Here is an 18,969-nt window from a genome sequence, read left to right as displayed (position 1 = left end):
GTTTTCCACAGCTGTGGGACTTTCCCTAACCTAACTCTAACCTGATTATTTCTCTTTTACTTATCTAAGTGCAGATGTCAGCATCAGCTCCAGCAGAAATACACACAGTCCAAAAAATGACCCACAAGTGATAAAAACAACGTGATACATTATAAATTCTGCTGTTCTAAACAGCTGTAAAGTTATGAATATCAGTTAAAATGACCTGGTCAGCAGTGGTGGACAGTAACTAAGTAAATGTAATTCGTTACTGTCCTTAAGTAGTTTTTTCGTGTATCTGTACTGAAGTTTTTCCATTTTGGGTGACTTTTTACTTTCACTCCACTACATTTCAAAGTCAAATATCTCACTTTTTACTCCACTACATTATGAGAAATCTGTCGTTCCTTTTGGTTTATGTGTGAATAAAAACGCAACGTCAAAACAAAAGAAGTGCAAAGTAAGAACACCAATCAGGGCACAGCGGTCACTTTGTTTTGAGCTTGTTTTGAACTGTTGGTCATACCGACCCAGTGCAGCACACGGTTCAACATCAGTGCAGCAGCGTAAAATTTTGTGAGTGTCTATTCAACATAAATGATGAACTAACCTAACTTTGTGTAAACAGACCACAATATAGAAATATGTACTCATATGCAGTTGTGACTGACGTGTCTTTATTCTGAATTTATACAAACACATTTCATTTTATAGTAAATTAGTTTTGTCTAGTTTATGTTTATGAACAGAGACCTACAGATGCAGTTTAGTAAAGGAAACTCATTTGTGAATCTGAGTTTAAAGCATGTTTTTAATAAACTTATTTTAACTTGTAACTAAGTTGTAAATAAATCTTAAACTGAAACTTTGCTTGTTTGTAAAAAGTGATTTCAGAGCCACTCAGTTCTACCTGATGGAAACTGTTTGCCTTCAGTGTTTTGTGCTTATGATAATTTTAATAGTCATCACCGTCACTAATTAATGACTCTATTAAAAGACTGGTTTACCAAGAGAGACACTGGAGTATTTTCACCTAAAATGAGTTAATGAAGCGAGTCTTGTTACAAAAATGATAATAGGACATCAGAGCCATAATTAATCTTTTAGTACTTTTACTTTCATACTTAAGTACATTTGAAGGCAAATACTTTAGTACTTTTCCTCAAGTGGAGGTCTAAAGGGAGGAACTTCTACTTTTACTGGAGTAATATTTTTTATTGGGTGTCTCAACTTTAACTCAGGTACATGGTTTGTGTACTCCGTCCACCTCTGCTGGTCAGAGAACAGTGTGAGATAAGACAGGAAGGACAGTGACCAACAGGCCTCTGCAAATCAATCACAGCCCCTTCTGAAGTTTATTTAAAGTCTCGCTGAGTGACGGAGGACAGCAGGTGAAGGCTTAGCTGTCCGGCCGCTCCTCCCCGCTTTCACACCGGTCTGGGATCAGCCTGCGCCGCGGTGACGCGCATTTATCCCGCATCCCGTCCTACCGAGAAACTGATCTGAGATCCGCCTTAACCACGCCCCCTTCGCAAGAAGCCACTTCCCCGTATGTAGCCAGTGTTCGGGCACTTTATAGCCTAGCTTAGCCTGCTAACATCGCTGCATCGTATGAAGTGGAGGAAGGCGCGGTAGTCGATTACTCCCGCTAATATTCGTTAAATTTACGAATAATATCTGGATAATCTGTATTTCAGTTTGTTTATCCGACTACCGACGCGAGGATCGTCGAGACTTCGTGAATTACGAGTTGTAAGAAGTTGCTAGCGCGTTAGCTGCTGGCTAACAGTACTTCCGAAGAGAAATTTGGGTAAGTGTTTTCTTTAACGTCGATCTTTTGTCCTGGGATAGCTTTTAAGATGTCTTATAAAATAAATATAGGTTTTGTGGTGTATTTGTGTCGATAATTGTTAATAGTTTCGTTTTTTTAAGTTGGCTAGCTCAGTACGTGAAGCTCAAACTGGCTTCACAGTCGAACGTTCCGTTCCACCTTAAATGCCGCAGCGGTTACATTCTGTGGCCTCAGAATGCAACTGCTGCGGCATTTAAGGTGGAACGGAACATTCGAAAACTGCTAAGCTAAGTTAGCTGGCCTGGTTTCGGTTGTAACATTTCAGGTGACCTTGTTTTTTCCCATCCAGCTCGACGACAATGAATAATAAATCATGTTAACCTAGTTACCTATAAAACTGTCTTTGTAGCTGATTTTAGTCACGGATGTTGTTTTATGCTTCGATTTGTCTGATATTAAAATTGCGGCCTTGCTTTATTGTGGTTCGGTTCTCCCTGGAAGGGCTTCAGTCGAGCAATGTGCTCGTTTACTAACTTATTAGCCCCCTATTTCTGTCTACAAATAGCTCGGCAACATCTTATTTGGCTCGAAAATGGAAAATATTTTCATTTTCACTTCATTTTTTGGGTCCACTTTCTTCTTACAAGTAGCACTGCGCCATTATTTTGTTTTTGTTTTTCCGAGCGGGAGGGCTAGCTTAAAGGGAAATTCCACCGATCAGAATTCCCCCATAATTCAGAGTTTGAGATGTAGATAGAGTGATTCAGAGTGGTTTGGTGTGAAATGGTTAAGATGTCAGGAACCAGGGGTCGCCATGACTACAACACAAATATAGACATTTTATTTACTATCCAGAACCACCAGTGAACCTACACGAGTCTTCTGAGTTTATATGGAATGTTGATGATGGAAAATAGTGGAAAATCTGAAATAATAAGTTTTCTTTGGGGACTATTTGGCCTGCATATTATTTATCCCTCCGCCATGTCTCAGTCATCAGGCAGTGAATTCATAACCATTTCATGTAGTAACTTTCTGTGCGGGAGCTTTTAGAGGTGGACGTCTGGTTCCTATCACCACCACTGTGAACAGTTCTGACTTGGTAAGTTTATCTAGAACGGAGCGTTTCACACCAAACCACTCTGAATGACTCTGTTTACATCTTAACTGATGTTAAGTCATTTTTTTAATTGTTGGAGTTCCCCTTTTCAGATTGGTTACGTTCTCAACTGTTATAGGTGTGGACTTTGTATCATGGTTCAGTATGACCTGTTTTACTATGTGCTGTCTTACTACTAGGTTTCTTTCAGTTTGATGTGAACGAATGGATGGAAGTGAAACAGACAGACATCCTGTTCTTTCAGTTTTATGTTTTTTGCCATATACTGTTGTATTTGTACTGTTTTGTGTATGTGCACTGTTTTGTTTACATATATTATGAAACATTTTGGTGCATTTTTATTTATGGAATATTCAGTATAAAGGTTGTTGTTGTTGTTGTTGTTGTTGTTGTTGTTGTTTTATTTTAACCTTATAGTGTTTTCTTCAGGTAGGTAAGTGCCCTGAAGATGGTGAGACCTCACTCAGGCTCTCCACGCTCCAAACCGAGGTTAGTCTTTTGTCTGTTTATGAACCATGCTTTATCTAAGTTCAGTGCCTTACTGTTAATCAGCATTGTGAATTTTTTTTTTGCGTTTCAGGCCCTTTTCTGATAGCTACCACAATGACCACCATGGCGATCGGTTCGGCCCCTCTTCTCGGAGTCAGAGGGGATTTCGAGGCCCCTCAGGTAAGGCCCCTCCCAGCTGGAGAGAGAACAACAGTGGAGGACCTCACCCCTACAACAAGAGACCACCTCTAATGGGAGTACCCAGGGAGAGGCCACATGGACATTGGACATCACAGAACCAGGATAGCTTCAGATCGTACCCGCAGGATTCACACCGAGGCCGAAGGAGGCCTTCCCCGCCCCGTTCAAACCGCCCCCCACCTGTCCAACACAGGATGTCACCTCATGGTCCCTCACATGGACCCCCAGGCCATCACAGGCCTCCACCCTTCCATGGGAACCAATCTGGTCACGTTTCTCCTTCCCCCCGTCATTTTCAAGGCCCTCCAGACAGAAGGGGCCCATCTCCCCATGGTAACTATAGACCCCTTCAACGACACAGAAGTCCTGCCCATGAGCAGGAGAGGAGCTGGGGCCCTGAGAGGCAGCCGAGCCCCAGGGATAGGCCCTACAGCCGGCCAGCTCGCGGAGGGCATCGCTGGAATGGCCCAGGAGGCTTCCATCATCCCAATGGGGAAGCTAGGTTTTCTGGCTCTCCCCAGAGGAAGCCCAGGGAGTTTCATGAGAGGAGCTCATATCCAGAGAGGTACAGGAATGAAGCCGTACAGGCCGGGTGAATTGAATGGTAGAGATACAAGGGGCAATGTGAATGTGCAGAATTTTAGAATCAAAAGTCAGCAACGCAGGGAGATAAGTTAACCCCAACGCTACTACTCACCCCGCCTTTACCTCATGTGTTTCACTGAGGGTAAAGATTGCAGCAGGATCTAAATTGTTAAGCTCACCTCACTGTAAAAGTCCTATTAAAGTCAACCATTCAATGTGGAGAGAATGTTATGTACGCCATTGAAGCATTTTATGAGAGAGTTATACTGGGCCCAGAAGTTTTATGGCATTCAGCAGGGTTGGGGCTGGATGTAGAATAATAAAAATTAAAAAACACCCCAAAAAGTGAAGTCAGTTTCCTACCCTGCTAAAGCAGCAGGAAGCTGGCATTATAACCCACATGTTTGTATTGTTTGTGATGGGTATGCAGGTGGTCTGCAGAGAGAGATCCACGGAAGCAGCATGGAGAATTTGGAAGGGAGCGACGGGGTGACAGGCCTGGGCACCATGCCCCAGTATGGGCACACCGGGATGGGGGCAACCCACACCCTCACCCCACTTCCAGATCGCCCTCATGGAAAGCAGGCCCACAGTCTTCCTCTGATTCGTCTTCCAGGTTCCTTCCTCCACGGCCTCAGGAGAGGCCTGCAATGCGTCCGTTGAAGAGGCTTGCGCGGCCTCCGTCATCCATAGGCTTGGAGCACGGACCACCCAAGCGCTTCCGCAGGGAGCTTTCAGTACGACCACTGCCCCCTAAGGGTTTTGGAGGTCGTGGCCTGTCCCTCAAGGACAAAGCCCGGCTCTTGAAGGGGCGTAAGTTCAGAGCTGAATCTGTGACACGCTTCAAAATGCCCCCACCAAGACCCAGGCTTTCAGACAGGGAACAGAAAACGTCAAAAGATGAAGACTCTGGAGCTCCACCTCGCTCCAAAGTCCTGCTAAAGAAAAGTGTGAAGAGACCAAGAAAGTCGCCCTCCGACATGGACTCCAAATCTGCTGATCCTGAAAGAGACTTGGAGTCACAGGTGGAATCCCGCCGCTCTGTGAGAGCACACAGGTACGGTATCATCCCTCATACTGTGGCAGTGGGCGCGTGATGTTTAGAAGGTCAAGCTTCCTGTTTGTCAGTGGCACTGCTTTCACCAAAGGGCATCATCCCCCTGTTCTCATGAGAAAAAAGAGAAAAATAAAGGCTATTTTACTCATCATCAGAATCATCTCTAAGATATGTAACCCCTTTGTCCTTGCCCAGAATATCTCTGTCCTTAACGAGGTTAACACAGGGATATCTAAAGGGATTGCCTAGGGGATTCTGACAATTCCCGGAAGTATGGTCTTATTCGTACCACTTGAAAAACCAAAACCCTCAGTCTGAAAAGGTTTCTCATGATGTTTACATCATTTGGTGTCATACCCAGAGCCAAGGTCACCTGTGAGAGAAGTGTAGCTCTTTTAAGGAGCTACTTTTGAAGCCTCAGTCTTCCAGTTTGTGCCGAAAGAAGGCCTCTCCCACATTGTCAACAGAGTTTGAACTTCGTTCCTTTCATCTGAACGGTAGATCAGATTAGGTGGTTACGCAACAGCAACCCAATATGCCCAAGCAAATTCAGTCCAAGAATTGCCCTGGGGATAAAACTTGAAGGTGTGTCTTGGAAAGTGGAGGTCTGAAGATGCCATTGGAATGCCAGCTGTTCAGTTGACGAAAGTAACCAAGGAGCACTTGAACGATTCCTCTTGAGAGTGATCCCTGTTTGAATCCCTGCACTTTTCAGATGGAAGGCTTGGCAAATGATAATGAAGTTCTTTGGAAGGAAATGGTAGGAGCAGTTCCTGCTAACCAGACCAGTGGGTGCTGTATGTACATGAAGATCTTTTTAATACCGTGCAAGACCAGAAAGTCAAGTCGGGATGCCCAAAGGCGGCATCAAGAATTGAACAAGAGGAGAATATTAGCACTTGAATAATCTCTGTGCCAGAGGCAACGTGTTCAGTCAAGACCACCCTGATGCCGTTTAAGCTCTTCTCCACATATGTCAGCACTGTATAAAACCCATGTAACCTAACCTTCCATGTCATTACAAGAGACCGGAGTGGAGTTGAGGGTTGACTTGCTGGATCCAAGATGTTATATACAGTTGTTTACAAAGATAACTGGTACGGATTGTCAGTAAGCAAGTCTGCTGCTTCATTTTCCTGAACATCCAGTTTTTTGAGATCACTGAAGCTGAAGGGGAAACATGTTGAGATGGTTTTGGAAGGCTTGAACTTGTTGACCACTTCTGAAGAAATGTGCAAAACCCTTTAGCCCTACTGATATCATCTTTTCCTCACCATCAAAAAACATCAAGGTTCTTCAGCTTGAAACAACTGAGTGACTGTCTTGAATAGCATCGTATGAAATTCTACCAAATTTGTAAAGATCCTCGCCTTAGTACCTCCAGGATGTCCCCAGATGGTCCAGATGCCCTCAAGCTAAAGAGTGACCTTTTGGAATGAATCTGTATACCATAAAAGTTGGAAACACCTTGTTGACAGGATGGACACACTTGGGATCAAATACCTTTGCAATTCCCAGTCAAGAGGACGGGATGAGGGGGAAAAAGGAAATGGATGGAATGTCCGGAGAAGATGGATGACAGATTATTAGGAGCAAAAATGAGCGTGTCTGTCAGATCCAGGCCTTTTCCTCGGTCTTCTCGTTCAATACACCCCAGTCAGTTACTCGCATTAGATCAAGGAAAACCGTTAAGAGCCAGAGTGAATCAGAGAAAACTAATCTGCCAGTTCAAACTGAAGCATGGAGATGATGGGCTTGTTTTGCTGTAAGTACCCATAGCAGTGATCCATCTTTAGTTATTTGCCGCCTTTTTTACAGTAACATTTGGTTTTGGAGGACTGTTTGTGATTTTGAGTATTTTTGTTTGAATGAGCATTGCTCTCTTGCACCTCAGTTCACGAGGAAGGTATTGCTGTGTCTTAATTTAAAGTTTTGCATGTGCACCGTCCTCTGCTTTCGTAATGATGTGTATTAATGTTTGATCATCCTCATCCATCCTGACTGTTTTTAACTCACTTTTTACCTCACCCGTCCTTTTAGCTCTTCACCTCTAGACAGACAGCTGACACGTGACCTTGTTGTGGTTTCCCATTGGGAGGCTGGAACTAGACCAAGTTCTAGTCCTAAAGACAGCTCTCCCTGGAAGAACAGGCCATCCAAGAATAAGTCAGGTAATACCTGCTGTGACATTTGCCACTTCTTTGTAGGAATTGGATGAAAGTGGTTCAGTTTTAAAGCACATTATTTTGCACATTGGGATTGTATCTCTATAAAAAAGTTAAATCTTTAGCATGACAGCCACTTTGTGTTTAACGTAGCTGGAAAGTCCAGTCTTGGTAGAACAACTTCGGCCAAGTACTTTTGCATCTCCAAATAAGGGCTTCTACGCTAGCTAACGTCACTATATTCGGCCGTCATTCAGGTTATGGTTTTCGGTCAAGCATTTAGCTTCAAATTGCATCGTCTGCTGTTGGCCTTATTGGTAACCTAGCTAACTTATTGGCAACTTCTAACAAAAAAAAAAAGACAAACGTTTTGGTAGTTGGAGACGGCTGGAACCCTCTTCAAGGAATTGTTAGTTGATTCCAGATCTGCAATTTCAAACAATACCCCAAGCCTAGACTATTTTTAGCCAGATTTAGTTTAGTTATCCACAGTTATTTGATTTTTAAATCACTGTATTTTGATTAGTTGTCATTTGTTTTTTTTGATATTTTCTTAGACACCTCAAGTTCTCGTGAGAATCTAACACTGAGTGAGCGCTTTGGCAAACTGCATAGCCCTGGATGTTCTCCACGTGACCAGAAAGAACGGCGGTAAATAATCTTTTATTTATTCATTTATTTTTGCATTGTGTGTGTGGTAAATGGACATTTTCACATTCTGTGCAGAACCCCATGCTTACTGCTGTGTATTTTATTGCAGGCCAGCAGATGGTCCTGGGAAGCCTTTTAGGAAGCCAGGTCCTTTTCAGGTAAACACCAAACATTACTCCTGTATTCTTATAGCTGTGACCACTTTACATCCAACCTAATTGCACGCATGTCTTAATAACTTTATATTTTTGAATAGAAACCTGGCTTTCGCCCAAACCTTGGGTTTAAGAAGGGTCCGTGTCCTGATGGAGTTTTCAGGAGACCTTTAATGGTGAGTGTTACAGGTATTCTTCTAGTTTACTGCTGGCTTAACGTTGAACGTTTCATTATCAGTTGAAGGAAACTCGAGCGTGGTTTCTTGGGTAGCTTAAGAAAGACTTGTCTTCAGGTCACTCGAAGTGTAAGCATTAGGGGTTGATTCAACATGCTCAGAAGTCGACAGTTATGTGATGAAAACTGAGTCGAAGTCGAATAATTGCAGAAGATGTCATGAATAAAAATCACAGGAGAAGGGAATGCTTTGCAGCAAGTAACTTTAAAAATTCGTGATGAAGCCAAACTCCACAGGTCAGTAGAGCGTGATGTCCTTTCCAGTGGATTCCCTGGATTGCATAGCTAGCCTTTAGGGAACCAGAGATACAGACCCTGGAATCACCAGGCTCCTCTTCTGCTGTTTTCTCTGAGGCATCCATGTTGTTGGTGTCATAATCGCGTGATCAGCGACTCGTCGACGTCACGATTTAAGCGTCACGGCCGAGCAGTAAAGTTGACAAGTCTGTGCAACCCCTCTAAGTTCTAGTCTGCAAAGTCCATGGATCTACACCAAGAAAAATGAGGATACATAATTTTATTTATTTATTTATTTTTTTTTAATCTCACAGTGGATAGCATTGAAGGCTATGTTCCTCTGCGTCCCCCGAAAAACATCTTTTGAAGTAAATGGGCTTCATTTTCCAACCATTCTTAAGAAGAAATATCTTCTTAAAACCCACTTATGCAGTTTTTATCCTCCAGAAACAGAGATTGCAAAGTAAAACAATGGCAAAAGACATTTTGATGACCATATAGTAATCAGTGTAAATGAACACATCCAGCTGTTCAGACTGAGGTCACATTGCTATGTATCAGGTTTTAGTACCACATATGAAAGAGGCCCAAGAAAGATCAGATTTGGTCCACTGCCATGTGAATGTAACCGAAGTGTTTCGTGGAATAATTTTGATGTCTCCTCTTCTCAAGGCCACCATCGTTCCACGTCCACCCCTTCATCAGAAGCCTGTATTTAGGAAGAGCCAGAGCATCATGTCCAAATACAGAAACCTGCAGACGCTCCGACACAAAGCCCCACCCCATCAACGCCAGGCCACCAGCTACCGCCGCTGGTGAAGCTCCACATGGGTACGTTGAACTGACCTGGTCAGATTTCCTGTTCTGTACCTGATATTAGTTGACAAATCACCCTATACTGCCATCTTTAGTTCATCTCTGTGGCTCTTCATTCATTCATAGTTTTGATAAGCGATGTCTTCTTTTATGGTGTGAAACGGTAGAAGCCATATCACCCCCTACACTTCCTGTAGTGTATTACAGTCTGTCAGAGTGACTGTGTGGATCATATGAACATTATAGAGCTTTTTAAATGAAACAGTAGAAGCCATATCGCCCCCTACACTTCCTGTAGTGTATTACAGTCTGTCAGAGTGACTGTGTGGATCATATGAACATTATAGAGCTTTTTAAATGAAACAGTAGAAGCCATATCGCCCCCTATGCTTCCTGCAGTGTATTACAGTCTGTCAGAGTGACTGTGTGGATCATATGAACATTATAGAGGCTTTTTAAATGAAACAGTAGAAGCCATATCGCCCCCTACAGTTTGTGTAGTTCTGTGCAGCCTATATTGTGAAAATATCATATTTAATTTATTGTGAGTGCATTGTAGATCTCTTCTTAAGCAACATATCAATGACCAGTCATCATTGTATAAGTAGGTATTAAAATGTAATGTTTTTATTTTTTGCAGATGCCTGGCTATTTTCTGTGAAGGTGCTCCATCCCAGTGGATGAAGGACCTGCAGATGACGTGCTTTTGTTGCCCTCTGGGCTGGGAAGCCCTCGCCTTTCCTGCTGTTTCTGTCCTTAAGGCAGTACAATTTGTGTGGTTCCTGGCTGCCACTCTGTGTATAAAGCATATTAAAGTTGCCAAAGTTTACTTTAATTTTGTCTCCTTTATGATGTGTTTTTTGTTTGTTAACGGACTCATTTGATCAGGGCCCGAAATATCAGCATACATCAGGCTGTGGTGTTGTCAAGGAATTTGTTGTGCAGACACTTTTGGTTTGTTTTTTTTCACCCATTTTCTAAACTTGTCAGTTAGTAAGATAACATATCAGCCTTGCTGAGGTGTTCCAGCTCTGTTTGTAAGATAGCAGCCTTATCAGGTGTGTTGAAGGGGGGCGGGGGGCTCTGTTGCATTATGGTTGAAGTTAATGTTTGAAACGGCAGATAAGTGTTTAGTGAGCTCCCTGAGTTAGTTATGCATATAAATATATATTACTCTTTAAAGCTCTTTGTACAGACCTTCACATAATTATGTACATTGTTTATAGAGGTTTCCATTAAAGAACTGGAACTTTTGTGTATTTTTAGTGTCATGCTCTCCTTTTCTGAACCAAAGAAAATGCAGATATGCCTAAATTCAGTTTGACACACTAAAAAAAACCTAAAGTCAGTCTTTTCTATTCCAATATTTATTATGTTATAGGACAGACAAGCAAAACACTTTGCATTAAACCAAAAACAAATGAAGCTCTGTGACAAAATGACATGATTCAATGCAGAGACCACACAGTGGATGTAATCAACATCTTACATTCGACAAATATATTACATGTATTTCGTGTTGCTGTGCTGAGTAAGCGGCTCAGTACGTCTCAGCCTCGTTCAGAACGTCCTGCTTCTGCTGGAAATACTCTCTGAACCAGGCGATGTGCTCCAGCTTCTGTCTGACGGACAGGTGGGGGTTCTTGCCCAGGCCAGTGACCACCAGCTCCATAAAGTGTCTGATGGGGCCCTCCTGGGGGAAACCGTCCTCCAGGTGGCGCTCCAGGAACACGTGTTCATGGAACGGCACACTGGCCTCTTCCTCCATACCTGAAGACAGAAAGGATGCAAAGAGTCAAAGTCTTGGTTTATATGCAAAGTACAAGAAAAACATCTGTACAGTGAGAAGCTCGAGGCGAGGCTGAGGCAGTTTATTCAGAAAGTGACCCTGAAATCTAAACTGACCTTATTTAAGCTTGGTAGTTCATCTTCCTAGTCAAATTAATCACACTTCATCAGATAAACACAACTCAATTCCTGGGGTCGGATTCATGAAGGTCTTTTAAGAAAGAAAATCTTCTTAAATGTGTTTTTTCTTAACTTCATTCTTAAGAAAAAAGTTAAGGAAAATTCTTATTGTTCAAATAACTTAGAATTATTCTTAAAAAAAAATCTTAAGAACAAGTGGTATTCTTGAAACACTGTTAACCACTTATCCTTACGACAGACTCACACTCATCTCAGGCTGTAACAGTTGACCAGATTAGTTCTAAATTAATTTAAGTATTTAAAGAAATACATAAGAAAATCTTAAGAATATCTACAAAAAAACTTTTTCTTAACAACTTAAACTTTTCTTTAGAATAATTCTAAGATGTGTTATTCTCGAAAACATTGTTTTTAAATGTGTTCTTTCCCTTACGACAGCCTCACTCTCATCTCTGACTGCAAGTGTTGACGAGATTTGATCTAAATCAATTATCAAACTTGGACGCAGCCTCTGCTGCTCCTCATCCTCGTCCTCGTCTCGTCATTCCACAATTACCTTATTTTCTAAGGAGGATATTTTTCCTGTTGGCTATTTACTCATATCATCACCTCAAGTTCTTGTTTGGTAAATTTTTTTAAACGCTCGATTTGTTTTTCCTCCATGTTGCTCCTCCAAGTGGATTAAACAATCATGGAAAAAATGGTTTTATATATATATATATATATATATATATATATATATATATATATATATATATATATATATATATATATATATATATATATATATATACACATATATATATATATACACACACACACACGATCCACAGCAGGGACAGACATAAAACTCACCTGCTTCATTGTTGATGGGATACTGCCACAGCTTTCCTTCTCTGGTCCACTGAATCATCTCCTCAAAGCCATTCCGGGGCCGCTGGTTCACCACTTGGACGATCTGATTGGCCAGATCGGCGTCCCAAAGCGTGGGACCAGCGGCTGAAAGACGACAAGATGATTTATGTTAGGGCTGCACAGCGAGTGTGTTTACACGCACTTAATAATCTGATAACTGCAGGAAATCAGATCGTATCCGTAACTGGTTCAGTGTGTTTTCATGCTCTTGAGTAATCAGATAATGGGGAAACTCCGGGTCTACATGAGTCAGACAGTAATCAGATTTCTGCTTTACAACCAGCCAATAAACTTGCAGAAGAAGACGTGACGTAAACGTATTACATCGAGTCACTTTAGCAGAAAATATAAATATATTTGATCTAGAAAATGAAGAATATTTAAATCCTTCATTTCGTCAAGCTTGTATTTGGTTTCAGGTGACGCTGCTCGCTTATTTCCAGGACTGCCGTCTGTATTCATGTATTCACACATGCTCAGACTGAGAAATCCAAAAGAAATCAGAGTAAGAGTTTACAGCACTGAGAATCTGATTACTGAGCTAAAATCCAGCCTCTTTATCTGATTTCTTAATAAGATTTATAGACCTTAATCTGATCTAAGAAATCAGAGTGTGCTGTTTATTATGTGGTCGTGTAATCAGGTAACTGCAGATCAGATTATTTAGTGCATGTAAACACACTCAGTGTGGACAGTATAGCACATTTCAGTTACCCAGCTACACTGTTTAAAAAAGACTGTTCTTCAAGGGTTCTTTAGCAAAGACAGTGGTTCTATAAAGAACTACAAACACTCAAAGAACCATTTAAGCATGCAAATCCATGTTGTTGTTGAGTTTCCAAGTGAAAATAAGTTTATGCATCCTCTATAGAGAGATTTTAACATGCAAACACTGTTTGTTTACTGAACGTAACACACTGGGGGTGAAATAAATCAAAATGTGGCCTGTGCAAAAGTTTTTCATGTTTTATAAGTTAAACTCAGCAAATAAACAGAAATTGTGCACTAAAATTTGCAGATTAATGCCAGTTTTGAATGTGTTCTCTGTACAGGATGTATAAAGTGTCCGAATACTTCCTGTATGAAAGCAAAGTCACTGCAGTAGATTTTTTTCAGGATTAATTTCATGACTGCGACATGCAGTCTGGAGTCTTTACTTACCCAGATCAGTGTCCGTCTCCTGTTCTGCAATGGCAGGGAAGATGTTCAGCCTTTTAGTGAAAAAAGGATTCTTCCTGTCAATCAAAAACGCCACAGAGTTCATTATAGTTCAAACTGAAACACTGAAAAATAAGAAATCAAACTCTTTTCCATTACGCTGCAGCCACAGACCTGAAAACACTAAAACAATCACTGAATTATTGAACTGTGTTTATTATTGTTGTTGTTTTTGTTATTCACCTCCTGCGGACTCCGTCCAGCTCGCCGGTGATGCCGCGGTCGTGCGTGTATCCTCGTCCATCTTCATCAAAGCGAATCTGATTGGCTGGTCTGGCGTTCGGCCGGCCGTTCAGCCTCCTTCCCACCTTCATATCAGCAATTATGTTCCTGAGAAACAACAGTACAATCTTAAAAAGGTGATTCTTCAAGGGTTCTTTAGTAAAAAACAATGGCTCTATATAGAACCATTAACACTCAAAGAACCATCTGAATGGTTCTATAGATTGATGGAGAATGGGCTGCACATGGTTCTACACAGAACCTGTTTGAAAAGCGTTCTATATAGCACCAAAAAAGGTTCTGCTGTTGTTACAAGCGTGACATAATAACAATAGCAGAACGCTTCTTTCGTGCTATAAATAACCGTATACAACACGTTCTCTGTCAATCTAAAGAACCATTTGACCATGCCAAGAAAAAAATGGTTCTCTGAATGTTCATGGTTAAGTGTTCACTGAAGAACCCTTGAAGAACCATCGTGTTTAATAGTGACAGAGCTGGATCTGAAAGCTCCCTATGATCCTGATTTTAAGGTGCTGATAACTGATAATGAAATTAAATCAGAGCTGTACAGACTGTCAGTTCAAAACTGTTACATTTCTTAAACAGCAGACACTTAAAGTAAATCTTAAAGGGGAATTTCACCTAAATTTCAAGATTTCTGCATAATTAAATGGTTGAGAAGTAAACAAAGTCACTCAGAGTGGCTTGATGTAAAACTTACAACACAAATATAGACATTTTATTTACCATCCAGAACCACCAGTGAACCTACACGAGTCTTCTGAGCTTATATGGAATGTTGATGATGGAAAATAGTGGAAAATCTGGAATAATAAGTTTTCTTTGGGGACTATTTTGCCTCACAGCGCCCTGCATGTATCCCTCCACCATGAATGGAGTTTAAGTTCTCAAAACTATCATAAAACAGTGTCTCAGTCATCAGGCAGTGAATTCATAACCATTTACTGTAGGAACTTTCTGTGAGGGAGCTTTTAGAGGTGGACGCCTGGTTCCTATCACCACCACTGTGAACAGTTCTGACTCGGTTTCTCTAGAACAGAGCGTTTCACACCAAACCACTCTGAGCGGCTCTGATTATGTCTTAACTAATAATGCAGGAATTCACTTAATGTAATGTAAACATTATAGTTTGTTGTTCAAAATAGGAGCAAAACATTGAATGTTGCTCTTTGTAGAAGATTTAAAGAAAGATTATCAGTGAAGGCAGACTGGAGCCCCCTGGTGGTCAGTTCTGGTATGGTTATTTCAGCGTTTCGTGTGCTCTGGACTCACCCGATGTCGTGCGTCTCTCCTTTTCTCTGCTCCTGTGAGATGGCTTCATGTTTCCGAAGCTGCCGGAGGAGCTCGGATTTGGCCTGAGTGCTGTCCGGCAGAGTGGACGCAGCCGCGGAAGCAGCCGCAACGAGCTCTGGACTCAGAGTCTCACTGCAACATACGTGATCATTTCAGACGTTAAAACCATCTCCACCAGTTAATGGACTTTACCTGTTAAACCAAGCAGAACCGACGGGGCCACAATAACTTAAACACTTCTCTGTTTGGATTAATTATGCTTTTACATTAAAGGGCCCGTACCACAAAATATCAAATTTTCATTCCTTATCTTTAATGACAGTGTTTGGTGTGCAATGTTAATTAGGGAAAATGTTTCAAAGTCCTAAAAAAAGATGGTTCTTCAAGGGTTCTTTAGTAATGGGAAGGGTTCTACTTAGCATCATGAGTTCTACAGAGAATGTTGAAAGCGTTCTTCAGATGGATGGACAATATGCTTCAAACTTTTTTGAAAATGGTTCTATTTAGCACCACACAGAGTTCCTCTGTTGTAACAAGCCTGATATCGTAACAACAGCAGAACCCTTTTTGATGCTACACAGAACCACATACAAGACAATGTGAAGTACCATTTCACCATGCAGACTCATGACAGAACCATTCCCTTTACTACAGAACCCTTGAAGAACCAATTGGCCCTCCCATTAAGCGAGTGATTGTGTAGAAGATGAGCCCTTTAAACAGTATAAAGCCTGAACCCTGTTCCTCTCTGGGTCTCACCTCTGTGACGCCGCCTCGCTGGTGGCCTGCTGGAACATGCTGGTGGTGCTCTCCATCTCCCCAGGCCTGGGTGGAGCGTCCTGCCCACTCCGCTGGATCTTGGGGGCTTTGAGTTTGCGCTTGGTGGTCACCTCCACCTTCATGGCCCCCAGCAGCTCCAGGAGACCCTTCTTACCCGTCTTCTACAAATGTAAACAATACAACATCATGACACTGTAAGGCTGTATCGTGGCTGGCATGTTGAAGCAGGGCTAACATATTAGCTTGAGGCTAGCTTATTAGACTGAGGCTAACATATTAGCTTGAGGCTAGCTTATTAGACTGGGGCTAACATATTAGCTTGAGGCTAGCTTATTAGACTGGGGCTAACATATTAGCTTGAGGCTAGCTTATTAGACTGAGGCTAACATATTAGCTTGAGGCTAGCTTATTAGACTGGGGCTAACATATTAGCTTGAGGCTAGCTTATTAGACTGGGGCTAGCATTAGCTCACAACTAGCTTATTGAACTTGGGCTAATGTATTACCTTATGGCTAGCTTATTATACTTGGGCTAACATATTAGCTCATGGCTACAGCACATCAAATCAGGGATAACACATTAGCTTGTTGCTGTTAGATTGAGGCTAATATTTTAGCAGTTAGCGCTTTATACTGGGTATAAAAATTAACATTAAAATATTAATATTATGCACATTTTCATGAACTTTTTGATTTTGCTGAATCAAAAAAATGCACCGAATGATACACCACATTACATAGACCCGAAAGGGGAACTCTACTTTTTTCAAAAAATCTACATAATTAAAAGGTTGAGCTGTAAACAGAGTGGCTCAGAGCGGTTTGGTGTGAAACGCTCTGTTCTAGATAAACTTACCGAGTCAGAACTGTTCACAGTGGTGGTGATAGGAACCAGACGTCCACCTCTAAAAGCTCCCTCACAGAAAGTTCCTACATGAAATGGTTATGAATTCACTGCCTGATGACTGAGACACTGATTTATGATAGTTTTGTGATAAAGCTTTGGCTTCAATCGCATTTTAATCCATTTATTTTAATACAATCTTGGTGGAGGGATACATGCAGGGCGCTGTGAGGCTAAATAGTCCCACTATGTAGGTTCACTGGTGGTTCTGGATAGTAAATAAAATGTCTATATTTGTGTTGTAGTCATGGCGACCCCTGGTTCCTATCACCACCACTGTAAAGACATCTGAACCATTTCATACCAAATCACTCTGAATCTCTCTGTTTACGTCTCACACACTCAATTATTCATTAATTTGGAAAAATTGGTGGAATTCTCCTCTAAGAACTGTGTGAATCATCACAGCTCTGCCGTCTTCACCTCATTATCTTCAGCTTTCTCTGGTGATTCTGGTGTTGATTTCCGTTGTTCTGCCGACTCTGTGATCTTTTTCTCTTCTGTTTTACCTCCAGCCTGACTCACAGCTTCAGAATCAGAATCTGAATCAGAATCTGAATCAGATTCAGTTTCTGTTCTTAAATCTGGACTCTGAGCTTTTGCTTTTACTGTGTTTTCAGTTTGTACAGTTTCTGCCTCTTGGTCTGATTTGTTTTCAAGCTTGTCCTTCAGCTCCTTCTCTGTTTTAGACGCTGCATCTCTCTTCTTGGACTCCTTCTGCAGCTCCTCTGTCCTCTCTTCACCTTTCTTTATCTCCTCTGCAGGAGAAGCAGTTGCTCCTTCTTTCTTTTCACAGAGCTGGACCCCAGCGCTCCCAAACGCTCTCCGGCTCACCTGGACCGCAGCCCTAGGGGACAGGTGAAGTACAGAAAAACAGGTAAAAATGAATTTGTTTTATTTTTCAGTGACGGCGCTGCAATATCATCAGCTTCAAGCAAAACAAGAAACTTTAAAGAGCTCATATCATGAAAAACTGATGTTTCTGCCTTTAAATTAAAGTTTGATGTACAACGTAAGCCCTGTGATGGACTGGCGACCTGTCCAGGGTGTATCCTGCCTTCCGCCCAATGACAGCTGGGATAGGCTCCAGCACCCCACTGCGACCCAGAAGGATAAGCGGTTTAAATGATGTGTGTGTGTGTGTGTGTGTGTGTTTGTGTCCAATGTAAACACTGCTAAAGTTTCAAAACGTCCAGTTCACTTCCCAGTCCACACAGTCCAAGCTGCCAAAACTGAAGTGTTCTGTGATGTCACAAACTCAAAACCAGCACATTTACATAGATCCAGCTTCTCAGCCTACAGCAGATTAGCCCCGCCCATTCAGGCTAGTGTTATGAGTAGTTCACGCTGGACTGGTTTGAAATAAGGTGCATTGCAGGGCAGCCAATCAGAACAGAAAGTTGTTTACAGTGGTGGTGATAGGAACCAGACGTCCACCTCTAAAAGCTCCCTCACAGAAAGTTCCTACATGAAATGGTTATGAATTCACTGCCTGATGACTGAGACACTGTTTTATGATAGTTTAGAGAACTTAAACTCCATTCATGGTGGAGGGATACATGCAGGGCGCTGTGAGGCAAAATAGTCCCCAAAGAAAACTTATTATTTCAGATTTTCCACTATTTCCCATCATCAACATTCCATATAAACTCAGAAGACTCGTGTAGGTTCACTGGTGGTCCTGGATAGTAAATAAAATGTCTATATCTGTGTTGTAGTCATGGCGACCCCTGGTTCCCATCACCACCACTGTACAGACATCTGAACCATTTCACACCAAACCACTCTGAATCTCTCTGTTTACATCTCAAACCTTTAATTATGTAGAAATGTTGAAAAGTCGGTGGAGTTCCCCTTTAATACTAACCGGCGCTTGAATCCTTTAACCTTGCAGCCACGAAACAAAGTGCAGAAACGCGCTAACTCACCTGAAAACGGGGACACAGGCCAGGTATTTACATGGTGGGGGGCTGAGTCGGGGGTCCTGAGAGAGACTTAAGGCGCTTCTGCGCTGATAAAGAGATAATATCGCTCTTCTGTACATGACCGCCACCCAGGGTCCCCATGCACCAACGCTGCACCTCTGCGGAAAACATCCGGAGGGAACTTGGCAGACAGTGAACAAAGGTTCCGGTCTAAATGTAACGCAAACGCAAGGGTTTTTACATCAAACATTTTTAAAAAACAAAGTTTTTACAAAAT

At 41.9% G+C, this 18,969-nt stretch overlaps 2 protein-coding genes across 3 annotated transcripts; one reads left to right on the top strand and one right to left on the bottom strand.

Moving 5' to 3' along the window:
- Nucleotides 1–1,380: 1,380 nt before the first annotated feature.
- On the top strand, nt 1,381–10,741 carry si:ch211-114c12.2 (uncharacterized protein LOC336578 homolog). 2 transcript variants are annotated; one of them, XM_036580794.1, is made up of 10 exons: nt 1,381–1,789; nt 3,321–3,380; nt 3,472–4,146; nt 4,597–5,223; nt 7,264–7,394; nt 7,946–8,039; nt 8,149–8,197; nt 8,296–8,370; nt 9,339–9,497; nt 10,123–10,741. In XM_036580794.1, the coding sequence occupies exons 2-9, from the start codon at nt 3,340–3,342 to the stop codon at nt 9,483–9,485; spliced, it is 1,839 nt and encodes a 612-aa protein (XP_036436687.1). In that variant the 5' UTR covers nt 1,381–1,789; nt 3,321–3,339; the 3' UTR covers nt 9,486–9,497; nt 10,123–10,741. The 2 variants fall into 2 exon arrangements, with proteins under 2 accessions (XP_036436687.1, XP_036436688.1); XM_036580795.1 differs by lacking the exon at nt 1,381–1,789 and adding an exon at nt 2,992–3,179.
- Nucleotides 10,442–18,887, bottom strand: mrps31 (mitochondrial ribosomal protein S31). The gene is made up of 8 exons (XM_036580805.1): nt 18,696–18,887; nt 17,191–17,614; nt 15,843–16,024; nt 15,063–15,215; nt 13,728–13,874; nt 13,488–13,561; nt 12,267–12,410; nt 10,442–11,252 (listed from the first exon to the last, which is right to left on the bottom strand). The coding sequence occupies exons 1-8, from the start codon at nt 18,809–18,811 to the stop codon at nt 11,023–11,025; spliced, it is 1,470 nt and encodes a 489-aa protein (XP_036436698.1). The 5' UTR covers nt 18,812–18,887; the 3' UTR covers nt 10,442–11,022.
- Nucleotides 18,888–18,969: the final 82 nt, after the last annotated feature.

Source organism: Colossoma macropomum, unplaced genomic scaffold (genome assembly GCF_904425465.1).
Source record: "Colossoma macropomum unplaced genomic scaffold, Colossoma_macropomum, whole genome shotgun sequence".
NCBI lineage: Eukaryota > Metazoa > Chordata > Actinopteri > Characiformes > Serrasalmidae > Colossoma > Colossoma macropomum.
Note: the sequence above shows the minus strand (reverse complement) of the source record. Positions and strands in the feature narration are given on the sequence as shown.